Source organism: Pinus tabuliformis, chromosome 9 (genome assembly GCF_031772625.1).
Source record: "Pinus tabuliformis cultivar Carrire ecotype Pingquan chromosome 9, CPIR1, whole genome shotgun sequence".
NCBI classification, from domain to species: Eukaryota; Viridiplantae; Streptophyta; class Pinopsida; order Pinales; family Pinaceae; genus Pinus; species Pinus tabuliformis.
In genome coordinates this window covers 1,709,392,579-1,709,413,339 of record NC_142307.1, presented here as the reverse complement: position 1 = coordinate 1,709,413,339, position 20,761 = coordinate 1,709,392,579, and the positions used below count along the sequence as shown (strand labels likewise).

Genomic DNA, 20,761 nt, shown 5'->3' with positions numbered 1-20,761 from the left:
AGAAATTCGAATAAATTTGGACACTTAAAATTTTGGCGATAAAGTACAACATTAAATTTGACATACTCGAATTTGAAATATACATAATGAAATTACAAAGTTAAAGACATAACAGAAATAAAAATAGACCTTGAGCCTTTACTTATATTCAATTTGAAAAAGCACATAACATTAAGTGCATAGCAATTGTTGTTCAAAGGACACAACTATTACAAACTACACTTTAGGGAGGAAACCAAACAAAAAACAAAGAGAGAGACGTAGAATCAACTATCTGTTTTGGACTATCAGCTAAGACTCTGAGATTGTACCATGTTTAAGGCTGGAGAACTCATCAAAAGCCAACTCTGAGACTGTACCCTGTTTAGGGTGAGAGGGAACCCATCAAAGTTGTGATTATGTATTACTTTTGATTATCTATTGTTTGTACATACTATACCGACAATTTGTAATTTATATTTTAATCCAACAATTGGTTGAAAATTGAAATGAGTTAAAATTAGTTATTGTAGGAAAGATTGTTGGACTCCTTCCTTTGAGAGGTCAAGAGATGTTTGATTGGAGGATAATTCTACACGTTCATCCTCCATTTTTTTTATTATCAAGTTGTTCTGGTTCGGCTCGTCTGCAACTTTTTATTAATATAGTCAAATTGTTATATCATTTTTAAAAAGAAATGCTTCATTTCTGTTTAAAAAAATGAAACTTTTCTATTTAAAGAAAAAAATCGCTTGAATCGAGTTAAGCACTTGTGCTTTCCTAGATTTATTAAGAAATTCAGCACTGCTTAATTTAATTGACCTGTCGCTGTGGAGTGTGAGGCTGCGAGTTTTGATTTTTGACTTTTTTTAAATATCAAATGCCAAAAGAACTCTGACCAAATGCCGAATTTAATCGAATCAAGGCAATTTTTAAAATTTTATTCGCATTAGTGATGGTGTTTGGGTTCGAATCCGGTTCGTGTTGGGGTTTGCCTTGATGTTCGGTGAACCAAAACAAACAAATTCAGAGTGCCTTTAAGTTCGGTGAACTTCGAACCTGAAATAATTTGTATGCCAGACACGGTGACTAAGGTTCCAATCTGCTAAATTTATGTTGCCAATATATAATCCAATCGATTCCTCCATCAGAGATTTCAGCAATATGCGGGTTGCACCATTCTCCCTCTTTTGTAGCAGTCAATTGACCCATTAGACTTCCACCTTGCTCCAAAATTTCTCAAGTACATCCTACAGCAGAATTTATTTGAAAATTTCGCCTAATCATCTTCCAAAGTGGTCCAGGGACAAAAAAAATTGGTTCAGAATATAGACAACAACTACTATCTTCAGCCCCCTGCGTTATATTCTGCATTGTGCCCTCAAGTCTGTTATGCTTCACATCAATATATACTTCATGGGTGATAGGCTTCCTTTAGTTCAAAATCATACCTGATAAAGATTGTGCAGTCTTGTTTGACCCCACTTGTTCAACAACAGGCCATTCAGCATATGAAACATTGGTGTGGGCGAGATATTGTGTCTGCATGCTAGTTTGACCTGTGTGCCTTTCTTCCCTTACTGTTGTAATTAAATTGTCAGTGACTTCAGCTGGTTTGCGATGTGTAGCTCTAATGAGCTTTTCCTTGAGCGTAGATTCAGGGACAAAATATATCTCATCTTTGTAGAAGATGATTTCGTCTTCCACCTTATACCTGTCATCATGAATGAGTCCATCCAATATTTCACAAGCAAATTTATTCTTGGAGTACTCTACTAAGAGATGGGCTCTCCAATCTCTCAAGAATGTGTCATGTTCTGCATGCCTGACCTCATTGGATTGTAAGCTGTGACATGTAGTTCTACAAGCTGACATGCAAGTGACTTCTCCTTGTTTGGGTATAACCTCCATTTGCTGAGCTGTGACAATGTGGGGACCACCATTGGTCATGCCTCTCAGAACTACCTTGTTGCCCTTTGGGTCTCAAAATTCCATTTCCATCGTTTAGTAGTTCATCACAATTCTTCCTAGCGAGTACAACCGCTGAACTCACAGCACCATGTTAGCATATGCCAATTCTATCACATAAAAATCATCAATAAGCATATACTTACCAAGAGTGACACTAAACTATGGAACCACCTGGGTGCATGTCATATGATATCCATTGGCTGCTCTCACTTCAACCCCTCAAATTCCTGGACGGGGATGCTTTTCCTTACCACCACAACTCCATTGATAAAGTTGTATGTTGCTCCGCCATCTATCAATGGTGTGACGCACTGCCCTTGTATGGCGCCCTTGATTTTGAAGGTGTGAAATTTAGGTACTCTTGAGAGAGTGGGGATAGTACCTCCAATTCTCGGAAGTGGCTTCCTCATTGCTTTTGGGGGTGGTGCTTCTTCATTGATGTTAAGCCCCTTGCTTGATGGTTGCGTTGTATCACTCTCAGTATTTCTATCATGGAGTACTTTAATGTAGTGAATCTTCCCTTTTCCCAAACATTGGTGACTTGGTACCCATGGCTCTTTGCAAGTGAAACAAAGCTTCTTTCTTCTAAGCTCATTTCGAGTCTCTTCATCTAACCGATCTTTCTTGGGTTCATTGTCCGGAGATATCTTCTTGCCCTTGTCATTTGGAGTAACTAGAGTCATGGGTGAAGCCTTCACTTTTGATGCTGCACTTCTCGTATCTCGAGTCTTCTTGATGGTGTCGTATAGGGTTGTGGGGTTGAAAGCCTTAACCCAGCCTTGTAGGGGTTTGACTAATCCTTTTGTGAAGGGCATGATCAGTGTTTCTTCGGCGATGTATGTGACCATGTCTGTAGTCCATTCGAATTCTGCGATATACTCCTCATGCGATCTGGTCTGCTTGAGTTGTGCCAACTCTCTAAAGTGTATATCTGGATTCTTCCGCTAAAATCTATCTATCAACTTCTGCGGAAAATCTACATAAGAAGTGATGTTTGCATGTCCCAACGTAACCAGTCCATGATACCATCAATCATGTGCTTCCCCTTCTAGGTGTGTCAATTGGACAACATCTGTTACCTCCATGGGATTAAGTCGGAAATAGTTGTCCAACTTTTGCACCCAAGCCTGGGCTGAGTATTTTGATGACCCAGCAAAAGAGTGAATGGGCAGCTTCCCTGGCTTGCATGCCAAATCCGGATTCCGTTGTTCCCTGGGTCTATTTTAATATCTAATGTTGCTATATTCCCAGAAGGTTAGGGATGCTCGAGTGTTCTCTTGCAGGGCTGCATACTCCTGAAAGTATTCATCAAAGAGCCTATTCTGCTCTGCCGCTTCTTGGGTCTCTGTCTGCTGTTGTTTTAAAAATTGAGGAACTGACGGTCTGAGGTTCCTTCCACTAGTTGTCCTGTTGTGTGTTTAAGGAACAACATTGGAGAAAACAGGGTTATGGCTGCTGCTTCCCTTAGTACCAGCCCTATTACCAAAATTTGCTCTGTTATCATTATTACCAGCAACATTAGAATTTCCTATGAGCTGTGCCATTAGCTGGGCTAATTGTTGCTGTCTTTGCTCCAGTACCTGAGCTATTTACCATTGCCCCTGATTTAACTGTTGTCCTTGCTGCTGCCCTTGTAATATCAAATTTGTTATGTCTGTCTGTCCATGAATTAGTACATGTAAGAGATCCTTGGAATCTGGTCCTCCTCGATCTTCCCTATCCCCCATGGTTGCGCTGTGGTTAACGTTACTTGTATCTCCTGGAAACATACTTTCTGACTGTAACATTACTTGTATCCCCTGGAAACATACAAGGCTGACACCCTCACAAGCTGGCAGGATTCCAGTGCTGATACCACTATAAAGTAGTAAGGAAATTTTTGCCCTAGATTTCCCTTCAGTAGCTAGGTTTTCAATAAAATTTCTCTTTTTGTGTATAGACAATTTAATTCAACACAAATAGTATAACCTTCAAAAATTGACTTTCCAATATGAAATAATCCAACAATTCCATCAACCAGTGCAGTAGATATAGTCCAAACAGACCCTAGTAAATTCAACAGTAAAACATTGATTCAAGTTTATATGCCAACTGACAAACATTATATGAGTTATGTTTAACTAGATACCCTAGATGCCTCAGGTCCGCGCTTCAATCATCTTGGGTCTGTTGCAAGTATAACCTTCGTGCTTCCATCAGAGTCCCTGTTACTCTGTTACATGATCTGCACTCTCCTTTAGGACTTTGGATCTGTGGAGTTTTGCTTCAGAAAACCTTCGTATCTACCACAGAGATAACAAATAAAAATCTTTATACCCGGTCTGCTACAGGAACCGCAAAGTTGATCTTAGATGGGTTTCGCTCGGCCTCAGAAAACACAAATTCAGCCCCTGGGTGGTCTCGGACTCTGCCTCAGATTGAAGCTTTGGTGTTTCAACCTCCAGTAGGTCTCGTCTGCTTCAGGAGGATCTCAGCCTACTGTAGAATAGCAAGCATTCAGGCCTCAGACAGTGGGATATTCTGCTGCCCAGTACTATAATCTGACCTCAGCAATTCGTCTATCTAAGCCTTAAGGAGTGCCAACCTCCGGGATTGCAGCCTGCTTCATATTAGTTTTCCACAAAGATTTGGTCACCAATACAGCATTCTACCCAGACAATTAGCCTTTGAAAATTTGTCCCCCTGCCTGAGCATATCTCTATATTCGGCCTCCAGAACATGTGCACATGAATTCAGGAAAAGTGCGGCTGTCTTTCCACAGGAGAATCCCGGCTTAAAATAGAATATTTAGTCACTGTCTGCTCCAGAATGAATCCACATAGCCTCAACTCGATTTACCCTAGGAGATTGGTGCTGAAACCCTGCTATTCTTCATACAGTAAATCCCTGTTGCCAGAACAATTAAACCAGGTAACAAATAGGATTGAAAGACTTTGCTGCTTCTCAGAAAGATAGTTCCCCGTGCCAAAAATTGTATGAAAATAAAAAAGAGTAGTGGCTAGGTAGGGTAGGATCACCTCCACCGAAACTAGTACAAAAGAGAATGGGGTCTTAACCCTCAGAGCCTCAGGCTCAATAAAACATATATGAAATAATCCAATCCAAGTCATGCCTCAAGTGCTTCTAAACCTCATGTATATATAGATTTCCATGAAGGGGGTTTTCTCTTTAATTAATTGAGTGATGCTCACTCCAAACCCCAACTTTGGGCTTTTTTGTCCTGGCTTCCCCAAAACTTGCCCAACATTAGGTATTTTGGGGTTTTCCCCTTTATCGAGGACTATAGTGTACGGAGATTGATAGGCTACTTTGTCCCTTGGGCCAATTAATCCCTCAGGGGATATTACAGAGTTATTTTTGTGACTTGTATTGAAGATATTTATTAGATATTTATCTAACAGCTTTTATTATTTCATCCTACTTTATGTTTTCTTTTTATAAAAAATGCTTTTCTAAAACCAAAGCCTTGCCATTTTTCTTCGTCATGCATTTTGATTTAAACCTTTTTTTACTCAATTGTTGTTGCAGATACGGTGCGTGGATTGGGACTGATGCCAAATGTAGGAATTCTCTCCGCTTCCCATGATGGGTGAGCTTTACAGCTTCAGTCTCTCCTTTGTGCTTTCTTATTTGTACTATCCCATGGATTATATGGTTGTTGCAATATTTGGCAATACCATAGAAATTGTCGGTTTTCTGACTTTTGATTTTATAGTGTAGTTGTCTGTTAGAACTTGTTGGTTTAATAAAAAACTGTTGACCATACTACCAAAACATGCTGAACATTTTCTTCCAAAGAAAAGGTCCTGCACTGTGCAACAATTAATCCTGCACTTTAATCAAGCCAGTGAAGGATAGATAAATGTTGTGGAGTGCTAGTTATTATATCTTGTTTTGATACAAAGGGTTATCAGAAGTTTCAAAGAGCTCTGATTCTACAAATTGATGTCCAGCATTGAAGTTCTGTGGTCTGATCTGGAAGATATAGTCATCGTGCAGTTTCGTTTACTCAAGACATTGAATGGATTTCATAGCATTGTGTTCAGAAAAGCAGAGAAATTGCAATTTGTATTAATATATTAAGTGTATTATTACAAATCAGAATTCAAATGTAGAAGGTAGGAAATATTGTTCCGCATGGAAGCATCTGCTATGCTCCTGACATTCCCTGGACTTGGGGGCCATGTTGTAAACATCCTCTGCTGTTCTCTGCATGCCATGTGTACTTTTGGTCTTCATTGGGGCTATCCCCTGGAGAAATGGGATGCTTCTGCCACCTGTGGACTCCACAGGTGATGTCCCTTTGAGAAATGGGATGCTTCAGGTACTCTGGGATAGTCTGGGTGCCCCTATATCCTCATAAAAACACATAAAATGAAAATGGCAGAAAACAATTTATTCCCCTTCATGGCAAGGGGAGAGTCCCAGCACCCTCATCACCTTTTCTTCTCTATATTGTTCTCCCAAACTGTAACATTTGTTGGTTCTTACGTACAACACACTAGCTCTAGTACATTATGGGTGGTTGAAGTTGGATTTTTGTAGACAACAAGCCTTCAAAGGCCCAAAAACATGGACAACAGGTATTTTATACTGGATTTCAAATGCATTTCATGTCCAGCATTCATTCAGTGAGAACTTGGAGAAATATCAATAATTTTTTTTCTTTGGCTGGAAAATTAGAGCAGCAGTTACATTTGATTAGGGTCCAGCTGTCTTCTCATTCCCATAACTGTTGTTGATAGTTTCCCAGGACAGATGCATACAACCAAGTGGAGGCTGATTGTACATGACCAGTGGCTTGATGCTTGTTCCATTTCCCTTTTTTTCTTTATTTTTATCTTATGACAGTCTTGCTTTTTACTATTTAAATGATGATGGATGTAATTATATAATGCTTCATTGCATTCTTTTAAATTTGGATATTGATGATCATACAATGATTTTCTTATTTTTGAATACTGAGTTCCAAACGTTGATTATTTTTTGTAGCTATGGTCGGTATTCAAATCAGCCACTTAAAGGAAATAAAATTATTCTTTTTGAAGCTCATGTAGACTCTAAAAGTCAGGTTGGCCCCACCAGTTGAACGGGTGTGACCCTTCGTCAAAACCCAGTTGATTTGATCACTATATATTGACATTTGACCTCCTCCAATTTGGCATCAATTCGGATCATCAAAACATCTGTTCTTTTGTTCACACGGGCAAAAGAGAGAGAGAATAAGAAGACCAAAGTTTGACCTGTGTTGACTAGCTTTGACCAAATCCTTCTGGGGTCAGTTTGATTGTGTTTGACCTAAATCTTCTGGTCACAGTTTGAACTAGTTATGGACATAGCTGACCCGAAAATTTGAGGCAGAGTTGGACGAATTTCTGGGCAGTTGACAAAGCTCTGGCTGAGGCAGTTTGACCGAGTTGACCAGCAGCTGCAGGGGGCCAAAGTTCAGCCATGTTGACTAGGGTTGACTGAGTTCTGGGCAGCAGTAGGAAGGTCAAATTTTGGGCTTGTTTGATAGGTTTGACCTGAGTGGATTTCTGTGGTCTGTTTGACCTAATTTGTCTTGTGAAAATCAGATTGTAACTTTGCTGAACTGAAGAATTTCTTCTAGAAAATATTGCTGGGTTTTCTCCTGAGTTTGAGTGTCTCTTTGTGTGCTTGACTGTCTCTTTATGATCCTACTGTCATTATTGCATTATTGTTGAGATTTTCTATGTATAATTGCTAAATGATGAATGTGACATAAGTGAATTTATTGAAGAAATCACTGGAAAGTAATTATCAGATTAGAAGATCAAATTTCTCTTAAGAAAATCAACATGATATTAGAGCCTAGGTGAAAGAACAGCCAAGTTTGAAGCCAATTTGTTTCAAGTTACTCCTCTAGGGTTTGTTCTGTCACAGCTGTTCAAGATGCAATGTTGGAAACACTGAGAGGGGGGTGAATCAGTATTTCTTAGCAATTAGCACTTTATTAATCTTTTCAGAGCATTAGTTAATCTTCAGTTATTATTATTATTGTTCAGTAAGAGCAGTAAACAACAATGCAAAAATAGAGACAATAGGCACAAGAATTTTAGGTGGAAAACCCCCTCCAGGTCAAAAACCACCAAATGTTTTTCTAATAAATTCTTTAATCTTCAGTCCCAACTGTAATGAAAGTTACAACTACCTAGAATTCTAGAAAAACATTCTACTCCAGCTCCCACTGGAAGGACGCTCCAATGCCGTGGTTTTATCAGCAATCAGCGGAAAGGATGCCCCAACACCTTAGCGAGTCCCAACTCGCCCTAGCACCACCCTACCACCCTAAAGTGTTTACAGGCCCCAACCTGAAGGTGACTTCATTTACCAACCTAGCACCACCCTATAAAGACAATAAAAATGAATGTGTGGACTCCCGTACTAGGGACAATGATCCACGTTACAATGATATTTCAATGATTTTTTCACTGACCAGTAGCACTAGGACCTAAATCCTTGTCCCGACAAACTAAGAACCCTTGTCCAATAGCAACACAAGCCCTTATCCCAAAACAAATTTGCCTTCTTCAACTCTAGGCAGTGACACAAACTCCTTATAAATGTGGGTTCCCTTATAAGGGATAAAGTGGTTATTTCTGGTAGCATCGGATGTGCTCTAAGCCTCAAAATTTGCAAGGAGGCTTGGACACATGTATTCCACAATATCCAGAAATCGTTTTGGGAAATTCCACCCAGAATCAGTTTTATTAAAATAATTAATTATTTTTAATGGGTGCCTAAATCTAAACTTAGGAAATTAAAATAATTAAAGGGTATTAATCAAACTGTGGGTGAAACTTCTAGAAGAAGATGAGGATCAAGCCGAATTGCTCTGAGCTATTGATTAGAATTTAATCTAAGCCGTTGGTTCTCAACTGGAGGATTATAAGAGGAGGCTTGACGGGCATTTGGAAAATACATCGAGTGAGAGATTAGAGATCGAATTTCTGAAGAGTAGTGCAACAGTTGCCAGAGAGAAGTTCGAAGTGATTATTTGCAGTGAGGGGCAGGGATAGTTCCAGTTGGAGATTTCTCATGATTCGGGAATGCTCAGTGGAGGAGGCTGAGAGAGATCCAGGAGAGGTAGTGCAAAGGCTATGCTAGGCAGCCGTAGAGCCTTGAGGAGATCCATATTTTTGCTGGAGAGGTCGATTTCTAAAGCAAGACGCCGGGGTGTGAAATCGGGAGGACAAAATTGAAGTCTCAGAGGCAAATCGATCAACAGAAGGGGTGATGTTGTCCCTAAGAGTTGTGACGCTTGGCCTACACAGTGACTGCGCATAGGCAGCAAGGGACAAGCCATTCTGTGGCTGGATCAGTCAGGATCGCTAGTGATAGTGTGAGGTATTTCTCACTAATCTTCTGTCAGTCATATTCTCTGTATTGGATAGCCAACAAGGCATCCAGAGATTGTATTCAGAAAACTACTGCTTAATAATACAAACCCTCAGCTGCTGCACCGATTTTCCCGCATTGGGTTTTTCTGGGGACATTTGTCCAAAAATAATTGTGTAATGTGTTGTGTATTTCTTTCTTGCTCAGTTACTTGTTTCCGCATATAATTTTAATTGGTGAAGGCTGCAGTGTATTAGTTTCGATATTTGCTGTAGGAAGCAGTAAATAATTTGTTCAGTAATTAACAAATAGAAGGAACTTAATCAGTTGTTGCAATAGAAATTTGGGCTTCCAAATTTTCACATGGTATCAGAGCTGCAGGTGAAGCAAGAGAGTAGAGCCAAAAGAACCCAACGCTGAAGAGGAGGATCGAAGTGCTGCGTAGGCAGCAAATTGAATCCTTAGAGGGATTGCGCAGTCCAGGCCAGGAGGGCAAGATTTTCGAGGAAGGGCTCTCTTTGAGTGAGTCGACAGAGAGGTAAGACTTCCAGATCGAAGTTTGCTAGTGTAAGAGGGAGTAGCGCAAAAGCTTTAGCGAAGAGGACATTTCTAGTGTGGCGTAGTTTTTTGCAGTAGTTGCTGGGGCAGAAAAACCTTAGAAGGAAGAAGAGAGACACTATTGAGGGAACTCTTCCTTAGAGGACTTCTAGCCAAGAAGTTTGAATTCTCATTTGTTGAGCAGCAACAGGGAGCAACAAATCTACTAACTCCAGCAGGGAGTGCGTAGGCCAGCCCAACAACAACGTAGAGGAGAGAGGAGGTAGTTTGACATTTCGTTGGCAGAGATGGCAGCTAATGGGTTGTGAGATCAAGATTAGTTGGAGGGTGCATCCAACTATGTGATCTGGAAGGCAAGGATCTCATGCCTTCTGGATGAGCACGATCTCAAAACCTACGTCGACAGTGTGGTAGTTGTACCCGCGGATCCAGATCCGCTCAAGAAGTACAAGGCTGAGATGGCGAAGGCCAAGAGGTTGATCCTCGACGGAGTGAGGGATCATGTAGTGTGTCACATTACCGACAAGGATACTGCTTGACAGATGTGGGAAGCTTTGGCCACACTATACGAAGGATCTTCCGAGCAGCGGAAGATGTACTTGGAGCAGAAGATGAGATCCACGCAGATGCAGAAGGGGGAACACATTGATCCGTTCCTTACGAAGCTTCAGGAGATCCGAGACTCGTTGGCAGTTATGGGGTCAACACCTCAGCCTACCGAGATGGTGAAGTTGGCCTTGAACTCAGTCTCAGAAGAATGGCAAGTGTTTGTCTAGAGTATGCTGGGGTGTGGCAGCAGCAGTTGTTGGGGGCCGAAATTTTAGATCTTTAGTAGGAGGTTGAAAATCTTGTAGCAAAAGGTCGAGAAGGTGCTACTGGAAGAGATTTGATTGGGTTTGACTAGATCGAAGTTGGCACATCACTCAAAGAGGTTGGTCTTGGTCTTGGAGGGTATTGGTCTTAGTCTTAAGGTCACGAAATTCATCAATTGAAGAATATATAAGGAAGAGAAGAGATTTAAGGGTTTTCCTCTCAAGAGGAGAGGTTTTTCCCTAGCTTGCAGCCTATATATTGTGTCATTGTGCTTTGTTTTTATTGGTCGCTGTTTGATGCTTCACACATATAATAATAAGGAACAAAGTTAATAAGTAAAAAGAAACCACAAGCAGTTATCAAGTAAAGAGAATTAATCATAATCATTGCCCTACTGAATTCTCAACAACAAGCAACTGTTAGTACCATGATCTCCACCAAAGTGCAGATAACTGCTATTGATGACAAGTCCCTAGTTAAGGGGGAGCTTGGACAAGTCTCTAGATAAGAGGGAGCTTGGAAAAGTCCCTAGATAAGAGGGAGATTGGGTATATAACTTTTATAAGAATGAGTATATCTTCCCTAACTGAGAGGGAGAGACAAACACATCATTCTTGTCTTCATATTGTGAAGAAAGAATGGAGAATTGGGTAAGCATCTGAGATTGATTCCTATACTCTTTGAGGATGTGGTAGGGCATCCAATAGGTAAGAGTAGTCGAAGAGGAAATTCCTTGAGGATGTGTTATTCCAAGATAGGAATTGTCCTAAAAGGACATACCCTGTGAACACTCGGGTGGGGTATGTGCCTTGAGAGATAATGATGATGGTGCCTATCAGTCACTGGTCACGCCAACATTGTGCTCTGATCTTGTGTAGAGATAGAGCTGTTAGTCAAGCCCTTGTTATGTGACAATGTTGGTTGGTATGATGAGATGCTCTAGAAGCTCAGAAAGTAGCTTATGAGATGGCTTATTAGTTTGATTATTTTTATGAGAATTGTTCAATTTGAGAATGTCCAAGTACCTTGTATGGATTATGAATACCTCCCTAGTTAAGAGGGAGTGTTGAAATATGTAACTAGGTTCGGTCTTCATAATGACATGTAATCATGATTTTATGTATTTGTTGTAAATATTCTTTTTTTTATTATTGTCATTCTTGAGGCATGGGTTTCATGCTAAAGGGAAATTTATTTTTATAGGTCAAACACCCATTGAGTGCTTCTAGGGCTTGTCATTGAGTTTACAAGTGAATTGAGTCATTGTCATGTATGGAAGATCCTTTTGGGCAAGTTACATATTGTAAAGAAAAATTATTTGAGACAAAAATAAAATCATAGACCCTCCAAGACCTTGTCATAATGCTCCAAGACAATTCAGCCTTTCCAAGTGTCAAGTCGGCCTATAACCTAGGACAGGAAACCTATATATATGAGGCTAGTCGACCACTTTTGAAGGCATAAAAGAAGCTAACACAAGTTTGATCAAGAGAAGATAAGAAGATTGAAATTCAACGAAGAAGAAGAAGATTAAAAGAAGAAAATAATCCGAGTTTTTGACTGTCTTTGGGCTGAAGGTTTCACACATGCGAAGAGAAAATTAGGGCATCCGTACAACGGCAACAAGGTCGAATTACAGTCCCTACATGAAGTCAAGTTTTGGGGTAATTTCACTCTAGTATACAAGCCAAATTATTGAAGAAGGAACTGTTGCCCAAGCAAAGGAGAAAAGAGACCATTTCTTCCATATTCCTGTCACATGTGCGAGCTAGGGTTGTTGCAGGAGGGCCGAGAATCACAGTCAAAAGTGCAGGTCTGAAATTGAGGTCGAAGAGGAAGCAAACAACTGTTGGAAGGCTAGTTTGACTATAATTGACTTTGTGGAAGAGGAGCTCATTCGTGAGAGGTTTGACTTGGTCTTGGAGGGTTTTTGGTCAAGGGTTATAGGTCTTGGAATTTGTCATTTGAAGTTTAATAAGAAGAGAAGAGTTTTTGTGGGTTTTCCTCTCAAGTGGAGAGGTTTTGGCCCTGGTTGATCGCCTATATCTTGTGTTCTCTTGTCTCATTGCTTTTATTGTTTGATAACTGTTTGATGATAAGGACATTAATTATAATCAAGTGAAAGAAGAAGCTAGTCAAGTTAAATAAAAATACATCACAAGCAGTTATCAAAGTAAGAGAAATCACCTAATCCGTTGCCCCTAGATTTCTCAGCGTTGCTATGCTGAGGCAGGAGTGCATGCCACATACGAAAACGAGGTATTGCGAATTGTACCCCCACGTGGGTGTAAGCAAATGGTGATCTGAATCTCAATGCCCCGATAGTAGAAATGTATGCAAATAAAATATTTCTTCGATGCATTAAAGACCAAATCCTTGGTTTTACCCAGGTTGACTGTAAACTATCTAAGATCACAAAAGTTGGACAATGCATCGATCTGTCTCTGTAATCCCTCAGGAGAAGAAGCTAATAAGACCAAGTTATCGAAAAAAAGGAGTGAAATCAACACTTGGTGTAGAAGACAACCATCCACCTCCTGGGTATGCTGATGTAGGAAACATTCCATCTCATTAATATAGATATTGAAGAGGGTCAGCAAGAGGGGACAACCTTGTTTGATTCTGTTGGTACTTTGGGTGAAATCGGATAGGCCATTTTTCCATATTGAGCCATCCCAAACTGACTAATATAGTCTCATAATGGCTGTCAGGACGGTCTAAGGCATGCCAATGTCGCAGAGCCTTTGGAACAAAACCTTCCTTGGAACTGTGTCGAATGCTTTCTGAAAGTCTACAAAGTAGCTATAGACCTTCAAAGAGCGATGACGAGCCTCGTCAATAATGGCTCAGAGAGTGAAGATGTGTTTAGTTGTCTAGTAGTTCGGTTGAAGACCTGCTTGTCCTCGAGCCCAAAGATGATGACTCTTGAATTCCTTAGGGAGCCATTGGTGTAAGGCTGTGACTTGAAGCTTGGAGAATGTATGACCCACCATGATAGTTTGGTAGTTATTCGTATCAAAACTACTCCTTGATTTGTGGATTGGGTGAATAATGTGTCTTGTCCGAGAGGAGGGGAACCCTGAACACACCACTGACCACATTGTGAAATAAATCTACAATATAGCACTCAAGAGATGGGATGCCATGTTTAAGGTATTCAGCTCGAAGCCCTCCCTCATCAGCTGCTCCTTTAGTATGATAGCTCTGACTTCTGTCCTAATGTCCCTCTTAGAAAAGAGGTGGCATAAGGAGGAAATTAAAGGCAAAAGTTGGATTTCTGTTTTATGTGTGTATGTCATGATTAATCCTCATGAAGATAATGGCGGTAAATGATGATTTTGAAGAAGCTATTGTTATTTAATTTTATCACCTCTCCATTTTGGGTTGCATACAGAAAATTGCTATCTCCAATTTAGAAATTCAACCATACAAGATCTGTGCTATAATGAATGGATGTTAAATGAACTCATTAGCGCAGCATTCCAAGTGATTTTAGAGTGTCTCCAGCTCTGCTTGATAACAAGCTCAATATGAATTTGATGATGAAACTAGCAGCACCATTTGCACTTGGAGCTGTTTTGATGTGTGCACCCTTACATCGTATATAGATGAGCAAACTTGCATATTTTGTCTTTAATGGTTTCAAACCATGGTTCAAAATCTTAAAAATAATTTTTAAGCCTGGTTCCTGTTTTTAAAACCATGGGCTACTTGTACCAAGATGACTATTACAGAACAGATGCCAGTGATACTCAGACAAAATAACGTAGGAGCCGGACAAGAGAAAGAATAATGGAGACAAGAGAGAGAGAGAGAGTAGTGCTGCTACTTGCTAAGGACAATTTCAATTGAGACCTTAGCTGAAACAAACAAAGTTCATTCTCACACAAAATATTCAAAATGTCTGGAATACAAAGAAATTCATGTGGACAATATATAAATTTTATATAAGTAATTGATAATAGAAAAAATATGATGAAGAATTTTGGGGCTCTGTATAAAAATTCGATGGAAGTGCCCTTTTGTTTAAAAGTCATATCTTTTAAGTTGACACATGTCCTTTCATGTTTCTCCATTGTTTATATATGTGTGTGTGTGTGTGTGTGTTCATAACATTGCCTTCCCTTTAGAAATGCTTTGTCCTCGAAGCATATTGATGAAAAGGCTTGATATCTTGATAAAATTAGTTCTGATGGTAAATGAATATCCTACACTGTTTGAAAATGTGGTATAGTCCATTTATCATACTATTCTAAGAGTAGTCTTCACGTAGAGTTGGATGGGTTTGATCTATTAAATTATTGATGACAGAGCCATCCTTTGTATACAAAGAAAACTGAAAACTATCTATATATTTTCTCAAAGTTTTCCCAGAGCATTCCTGCTAGCATTACCAAAAATGAAAATAAAAATTTTGATGTCTCAGGCCTTCCTGTTAGCATTATCATGTGCTATACAGTCTACAGGCTATGGGTAATTAACAACCTACTTATACAGCTATAGAGCTTCCAGACTAATATTAAGTAATCTAAATACAATACTAAATAGAATATTTGCTACTTAGAGTTTCAAACAGGTTGCAAATATCCTTCAAAGAAAAGGAAAAAAACCTAAAACTCTAATGTTATTTGCTTGTGTTCTGGCATTTGGTGCTAGTGGGCATGGGATCGATTTCCATGTTTGAGGGATCCATTTACATGGCATTTAGAGTTTCAAACAGGTGGCAAATATCCTTCAAAGAAAAGGAAAAAAACCTAAAACTCAAATGTTATTTGCTAGTGGGCATGGGATCGATTTCCATGTTTGAGGGATCTGTTTACGTGGCATATCCTGCAAGGATCTGGGTGGATCTATATGTGTATATGGATCTGAAATGTGGATCCGTGGATCCAGCATCAAGACGCTATGGATCTGGTAACACAGGTTTTACCCAAGCTAATATGTACCCAGCTTACACTTGGGTAAATTGTGATAGTATGCATGTATTCCATCTAAACTTCTGCAGTCAATCCTTCATGGCATAGAGACGGTAAAATCATGGCAGTCAACATTTATGTCAGAGGTGTTGTCTGCTGTTTCATAACTTAGCTACACCTGGTTTGCTTCTTTCTTATTTATTGTATACTTGATAGTTTAGTATGAGGTGGTCTTTGTATGGCAGGACTATGTGAGAAAGAGTGAGAAAGAGGATAATGTGGTTAATGAATTTTAGAGCGTTTGAACTTGACTTTCTTGTCATTTCTAGTCTTCTTACCTAAGCATGCACTCACACGACATTTTCTTGTCTCCATGAAAACTGACATGGCTGAAACTGTAACAGCTCTATAAGGTTATGGGCACTCTCAGGAGAGTCATTAGTGGAGATGGTTGGACATACTTCTCTTGTTTATTCTGTAGCTGCGCATTCTTCAGGAGTTATTGCATCTGGTAGTGAAGACCGCTACACAAAGTTGTGGAGAGGTATGTTTCCCTCTTTGGTTGCTTCTCTGTATTGTATTCAGCTGTCTACTTTTTTAATTTCGAAGTATTACTTGTGAAGCCCTCAAGTTATCATTGAGCATAGCTTTAATCTGAACAAGCACACAGGCATGGACGTTCTTCTGTCCCCAAGTTTTGGATATTGCATGGTATTCATATTCCACAAAGATCAAACAGTTGTTTTGTCTTATTATTAGAACAGCATATTCGGGGAGTTAACTCTCTGGTAAAGAGAGAGAAAAACGTATTCTGATGTTCACTACTTTGAAAAATTGTTCAATGGACCCTTCTGTACAATAGGAAGAACATAGGGCATTTCGTTTTTAGGTTTAACAATGCAATATGCAGAAGTGAAAGTGCAATAAACATGACGTAAGTTAAAGTTAGGTGGTAATAAAATGATAGGAATATGGGAACCAGTGGTCAGCAGTCTAATTAGTTTAACAAGGTTTCTTTTCCCTTCAGCAGTCACCATGAAGTTGTCATTTGTTTTGAATGGTATCCTGCATGTAGGATTTGTCAACTGTCTGCTGTATAAAGTTTGTTTGTTGTATACTCCCGTGTTTGTTGTTTCATGACAAACCTCAAGGGGCTGCCTTTCATGCTTTCTACTTCAAATTTTTCCCGAAATTGCTTAAGGAGCTATTAATGTTATTCTCTCTTACCAGCTGTTGTAATTCTCCTCTAGTGGATTCCCTCTTGTGACCTTTTCCAACAAGCTATGGTAGTTGCTTGCTAGTCAGTAGTCGCAGACAATGCGTACTTGAAGATTTATTATAATCTTTCTCATCTCAGAAATACATATTTCATCATCAATAATTTTATCTTAAGCTGGAAGAGACACAAAGTTAAAATAATCATATAGTCAATTGAATAGCTTTTGTTGTTGTTGTAAATCCATTCTCTGATTACTTTATTGGTTTTTGATTAATTAATCATTTCATTTGTCGCACGTGGACCTCAACATTGTCATCTATTTGATTACTGTCTTCATGTCTTCTGATACATTTTACTTTGAAAGATCTTGGTTTTCCCTATGTTGCCCCTGAAGATTCTTAGGTGTTAGTGTTGCTCAAGTATACCTGGTATGAATGGCAACTATGTATAATGTTGGTTTCTCGAGGTTGCCAATTTAGAGTATTTGTGATTAAACCTATGTTGCACGAAACACCTTCTAGGCGGCATGCCAGTATTGGAAAGGTACCGAAATGGCGATACTTGGCCAAAACTTCCCTAAAACTCCATCGGCCATACCTTAAGGTGTTTCATGATTTCGAAATGCCATATGGTACAACCGACAATGTTTTGGGGTTGTTTCAACCAATGTTGCACGAAGCAAGGATGTTTTTTGGAAGCGAATCCGTGGAAGCGTCATTTCTCAAAAATCTAGGAAGCGAAGCATCTATTATATATATTTTATATTAAAAAAAACATCCAAAATATCAAATTAGTTGTAGAAGATATGGAAACATGCATATTCAAACATAAATCAAGATAGATAGGGCATCCATTGTACATTAATAATTAATTTTTCGAGCATCAACCATCTAGAATCTAGATTCTTCTCCTCTTGTCTAGTCTTTGCCTCTACCTCGATTGTCTAGGGATATTAGTCAACATTGCCCAATTTTGATCAAACTACCTAATCAAAGCCTTAAAATTTGGTAGAAAAAGCTTAACATGCTTGATCGATGATTTTGACTTGATTGAAAGGTGATTTTTTGCCAAGGGCATGACAAAAGAGTTCAACATTTAACACCACCAACACTAGGGTACATATAGTGTAATGACCCATTTTGGATTTATAAGCAAAAAGGTATTAGTAAACATACGATATATGCATATGATAGCTACATATGCATACATCACATGTCTTACGCTAGTATACTTATTAAATAATTATGAAAGATGTTTAAATGAAGGATAAAGGGATTAAGTACCTAAAATCATTAAGAAGGGAAATATTGCCTAAAATTCGACACTCTCAAAATATACATATTAAAAGATTTTTGTAATTATAAAGTTATTAAATAAAATTTACACTTCCAATCTTGTTAATGTAAATATGTATAAATATTCATTTTAATTTAAATATTATAATTAAAATGTTAAAAGTTAAAAATAATTATTTAATGTAACAAACACTTGATAATATACCTAGGTATAACTATTCATTGTATTTAAATAATATAATTAAAAATGTAAAAGTTAAAGTTATGTATTTAACATAACAACTACCTTCTAAATATATAATCACATATACGAATAATCACTTGGAGGTTACACGTAAATATATGACTAAGCAAATAAAAATCTAGGGAGGGTGATGAGACGACGACCACCTAAGGAAACGTATTTATCCATGTACACAGAGATCAAAAAAAAGGAGAACAAAGAGGGAAATTCAGAACTGAAGATTGAAATGCTGAGTTGAGAGATTGGAATTGAGAATTGGAGATTTGAGCAATTGTTCTTGAAACTTTTGGGAATGGGGGCCAGAGTACTTCAATTGCGAAGTATTTTGGAGCTAGGTACCAAGGATTGTGCCCAGTTTGGCAGGGAGGTTTCAGTCATTTGGTAACAAGAGCGAAATTGGAGTGACGACAACCCGGGACTGACTTTAACAACTAAATCTAGGTATGTATTGTATATTAAAATTTCAATGTTGCGAACATCAACATCGGGATAAAATCAGCAAGGGTTCAGAAAACAAAAAAATCGTAAAAATCGGTAAAAATTGGCAAACATCGGAAAAAATCAAAATACCATCAAAATATCGGTAAAAATAGGCAAACATCGACTAGGCCAAAAAATGTGATTTCAAGATAAAATCAGGATGTTATCGAGATGTTCGCAACACTATATTAAACTGATAAATTGTGTTTAAAATGTCACTCGATGTATAATAAATCTTCAATCTGTAAAAGAAAAATTAAATTTCCGAAATTAGTGCCCTACATATAGGGCTTGGTGCTCTTGATTAAATGCTAATCATTTACCCTAATGCAAGATATAATCTAGTGGAATGCCACAATCCCGTTGATTCTGAACTCCTGAAAACTGTTAAGTTTGCTGAATTTTGATTCGGGTATGAAATCCTATTTTCTCCATATGAAGTCCGATGAGGTTGGAACCACTCTCAAACATCCTGAGTCATTTCATGGTAATCTTAAAAATTTAAGTAAAAGGATGAAAATGAAAGATAAAGGAGAATGTCACTTTTACTTTAAGAATTTAACATTACCACGAGGGAGGAGTGTTTTAAAACTCGAACTCGGACTCAGACTCGGACTCGGAACTGATCGAGGATCAACTCGGACTCGGACTAGTTGATTCCAATAACTCGGTCTTTATAAAAATTACATTAAATATTTAATTTTTAATGAAAAAACATATTTTTAAAGATTTTCATTCATGTTTCCAAACTCAAAGCATTAGAATAATAGAGAGAAGATAACATATGATCAAAATATGCTTATGAATATATCTATTATATCAAAATGGCACCCAGTACATTGTCCAATACATGTAATATATAAAGATCAGAACAAAAACACATAACCAATGCTGCTCCCAAAACCAACTCCTCAATGCTACTCCAAAGATCACCCAAGAACCTCCTCAATGCTACTCCAAAGATCGCCTGAGAACCTCTTGAATGTTGCTCCAAAAACCAACTCCAATTGCTCACAAACTCCTCACAAATGCTCACACAAATGCAATGAGATAGTTGTGAGGAAATATGAGGGGGTTGGCTCACCTTTATAGGCGTGGGAGAAGGGTAGAGGTGCTAGGAAATAAGTTAAATAGAAAAAAATGTGATTTCAAGTTCACCCAACTCGCCATTTTTTCCTGTCATTGAGACCGGTCGGTTTAAGTCAGGCTCGGACAGTCCGACCGGTCTGTTATTGAATCGGCTAAATCAGTGACCAACTTGGCCAGTTCGGTAACGAATCGACGACCAAACTAGATAATTGACCTAGTCGGTCCAGGTAGGGGTATGGCTTGGTCAACCAGGCCGATTCCGAGTCAGACTGACCTAGTTTTAAAACATAGTGAGGGAGCATCTAGGAAGCATCTAAGGAGCATCAAGGGAGCACCTTGGGAGTGTCTGAGATGCCCCAACCCAACTTAAGTCAAAGACAATAAAATAAAATAAAATTTAGAACACTATGGAAGCGCCCATCTCCCTTTGGATCCACTCGGGATCTGTGCCCGATCCATCGCAGATCCGGGGTGGATCGACCATTGGATCCACGCTTCGGAAATCCAGAACTGTGGATCGGGTCAGCACGGTTCCAAATTTCTAAGAATCGTCTTTTCTGGTTCCATATTTACGAACTGCGAATCCGATGGCGGATCCCCCATGGATCTATACAGGACATGGTTCCCGGTTTGGATCCTTGGGGGGGGGGTTCGTGCAACATTGGTTTCAACTGAAAACTGCAGCATTTCAGCGAGTTAAGTGGCTGTTTTGGCGACACTCAAGTGGTCAAGAAGGGCATGGGTCCTTTATATGGTCCAAAAATGCTTAATTAAACATTTTTCATAAAATTTATCACTCCTAAGCTAATTTCATTAAAAAAATACTACAGTTAGAGCT

General features: G+C 38.9%; 1 protein-coding gene across 3 annotated transcripts in view; it reads left to right on the top strand.

Moving 5' to 3' along the window:
* LOC149155519 (transducin family protein / WD-40 repeat family protein) overlaps nt 1-20,761 on the top strand; it is a 440,469-nt gene that overhangs the window by 117,079 nt on the left and 302,629 nt on the right. For all 3 annotated transcript variants that reach the window (XM_089445676.1, XM_089445674.1, XM_089445675.1), the window contains 2 exons: nt 5,479-5,539; nt 16,001-16,140. In XM_089445676.1, the coding sequence (XP_089301802.1) occupies nt 5,479-5,539; nt 16,001-16,140 (201 nt within the window). The remainder of the gene's footprint in view (nt 1-5,478; nt 5,540-16,000; nt 16,141-20,761) is intronic.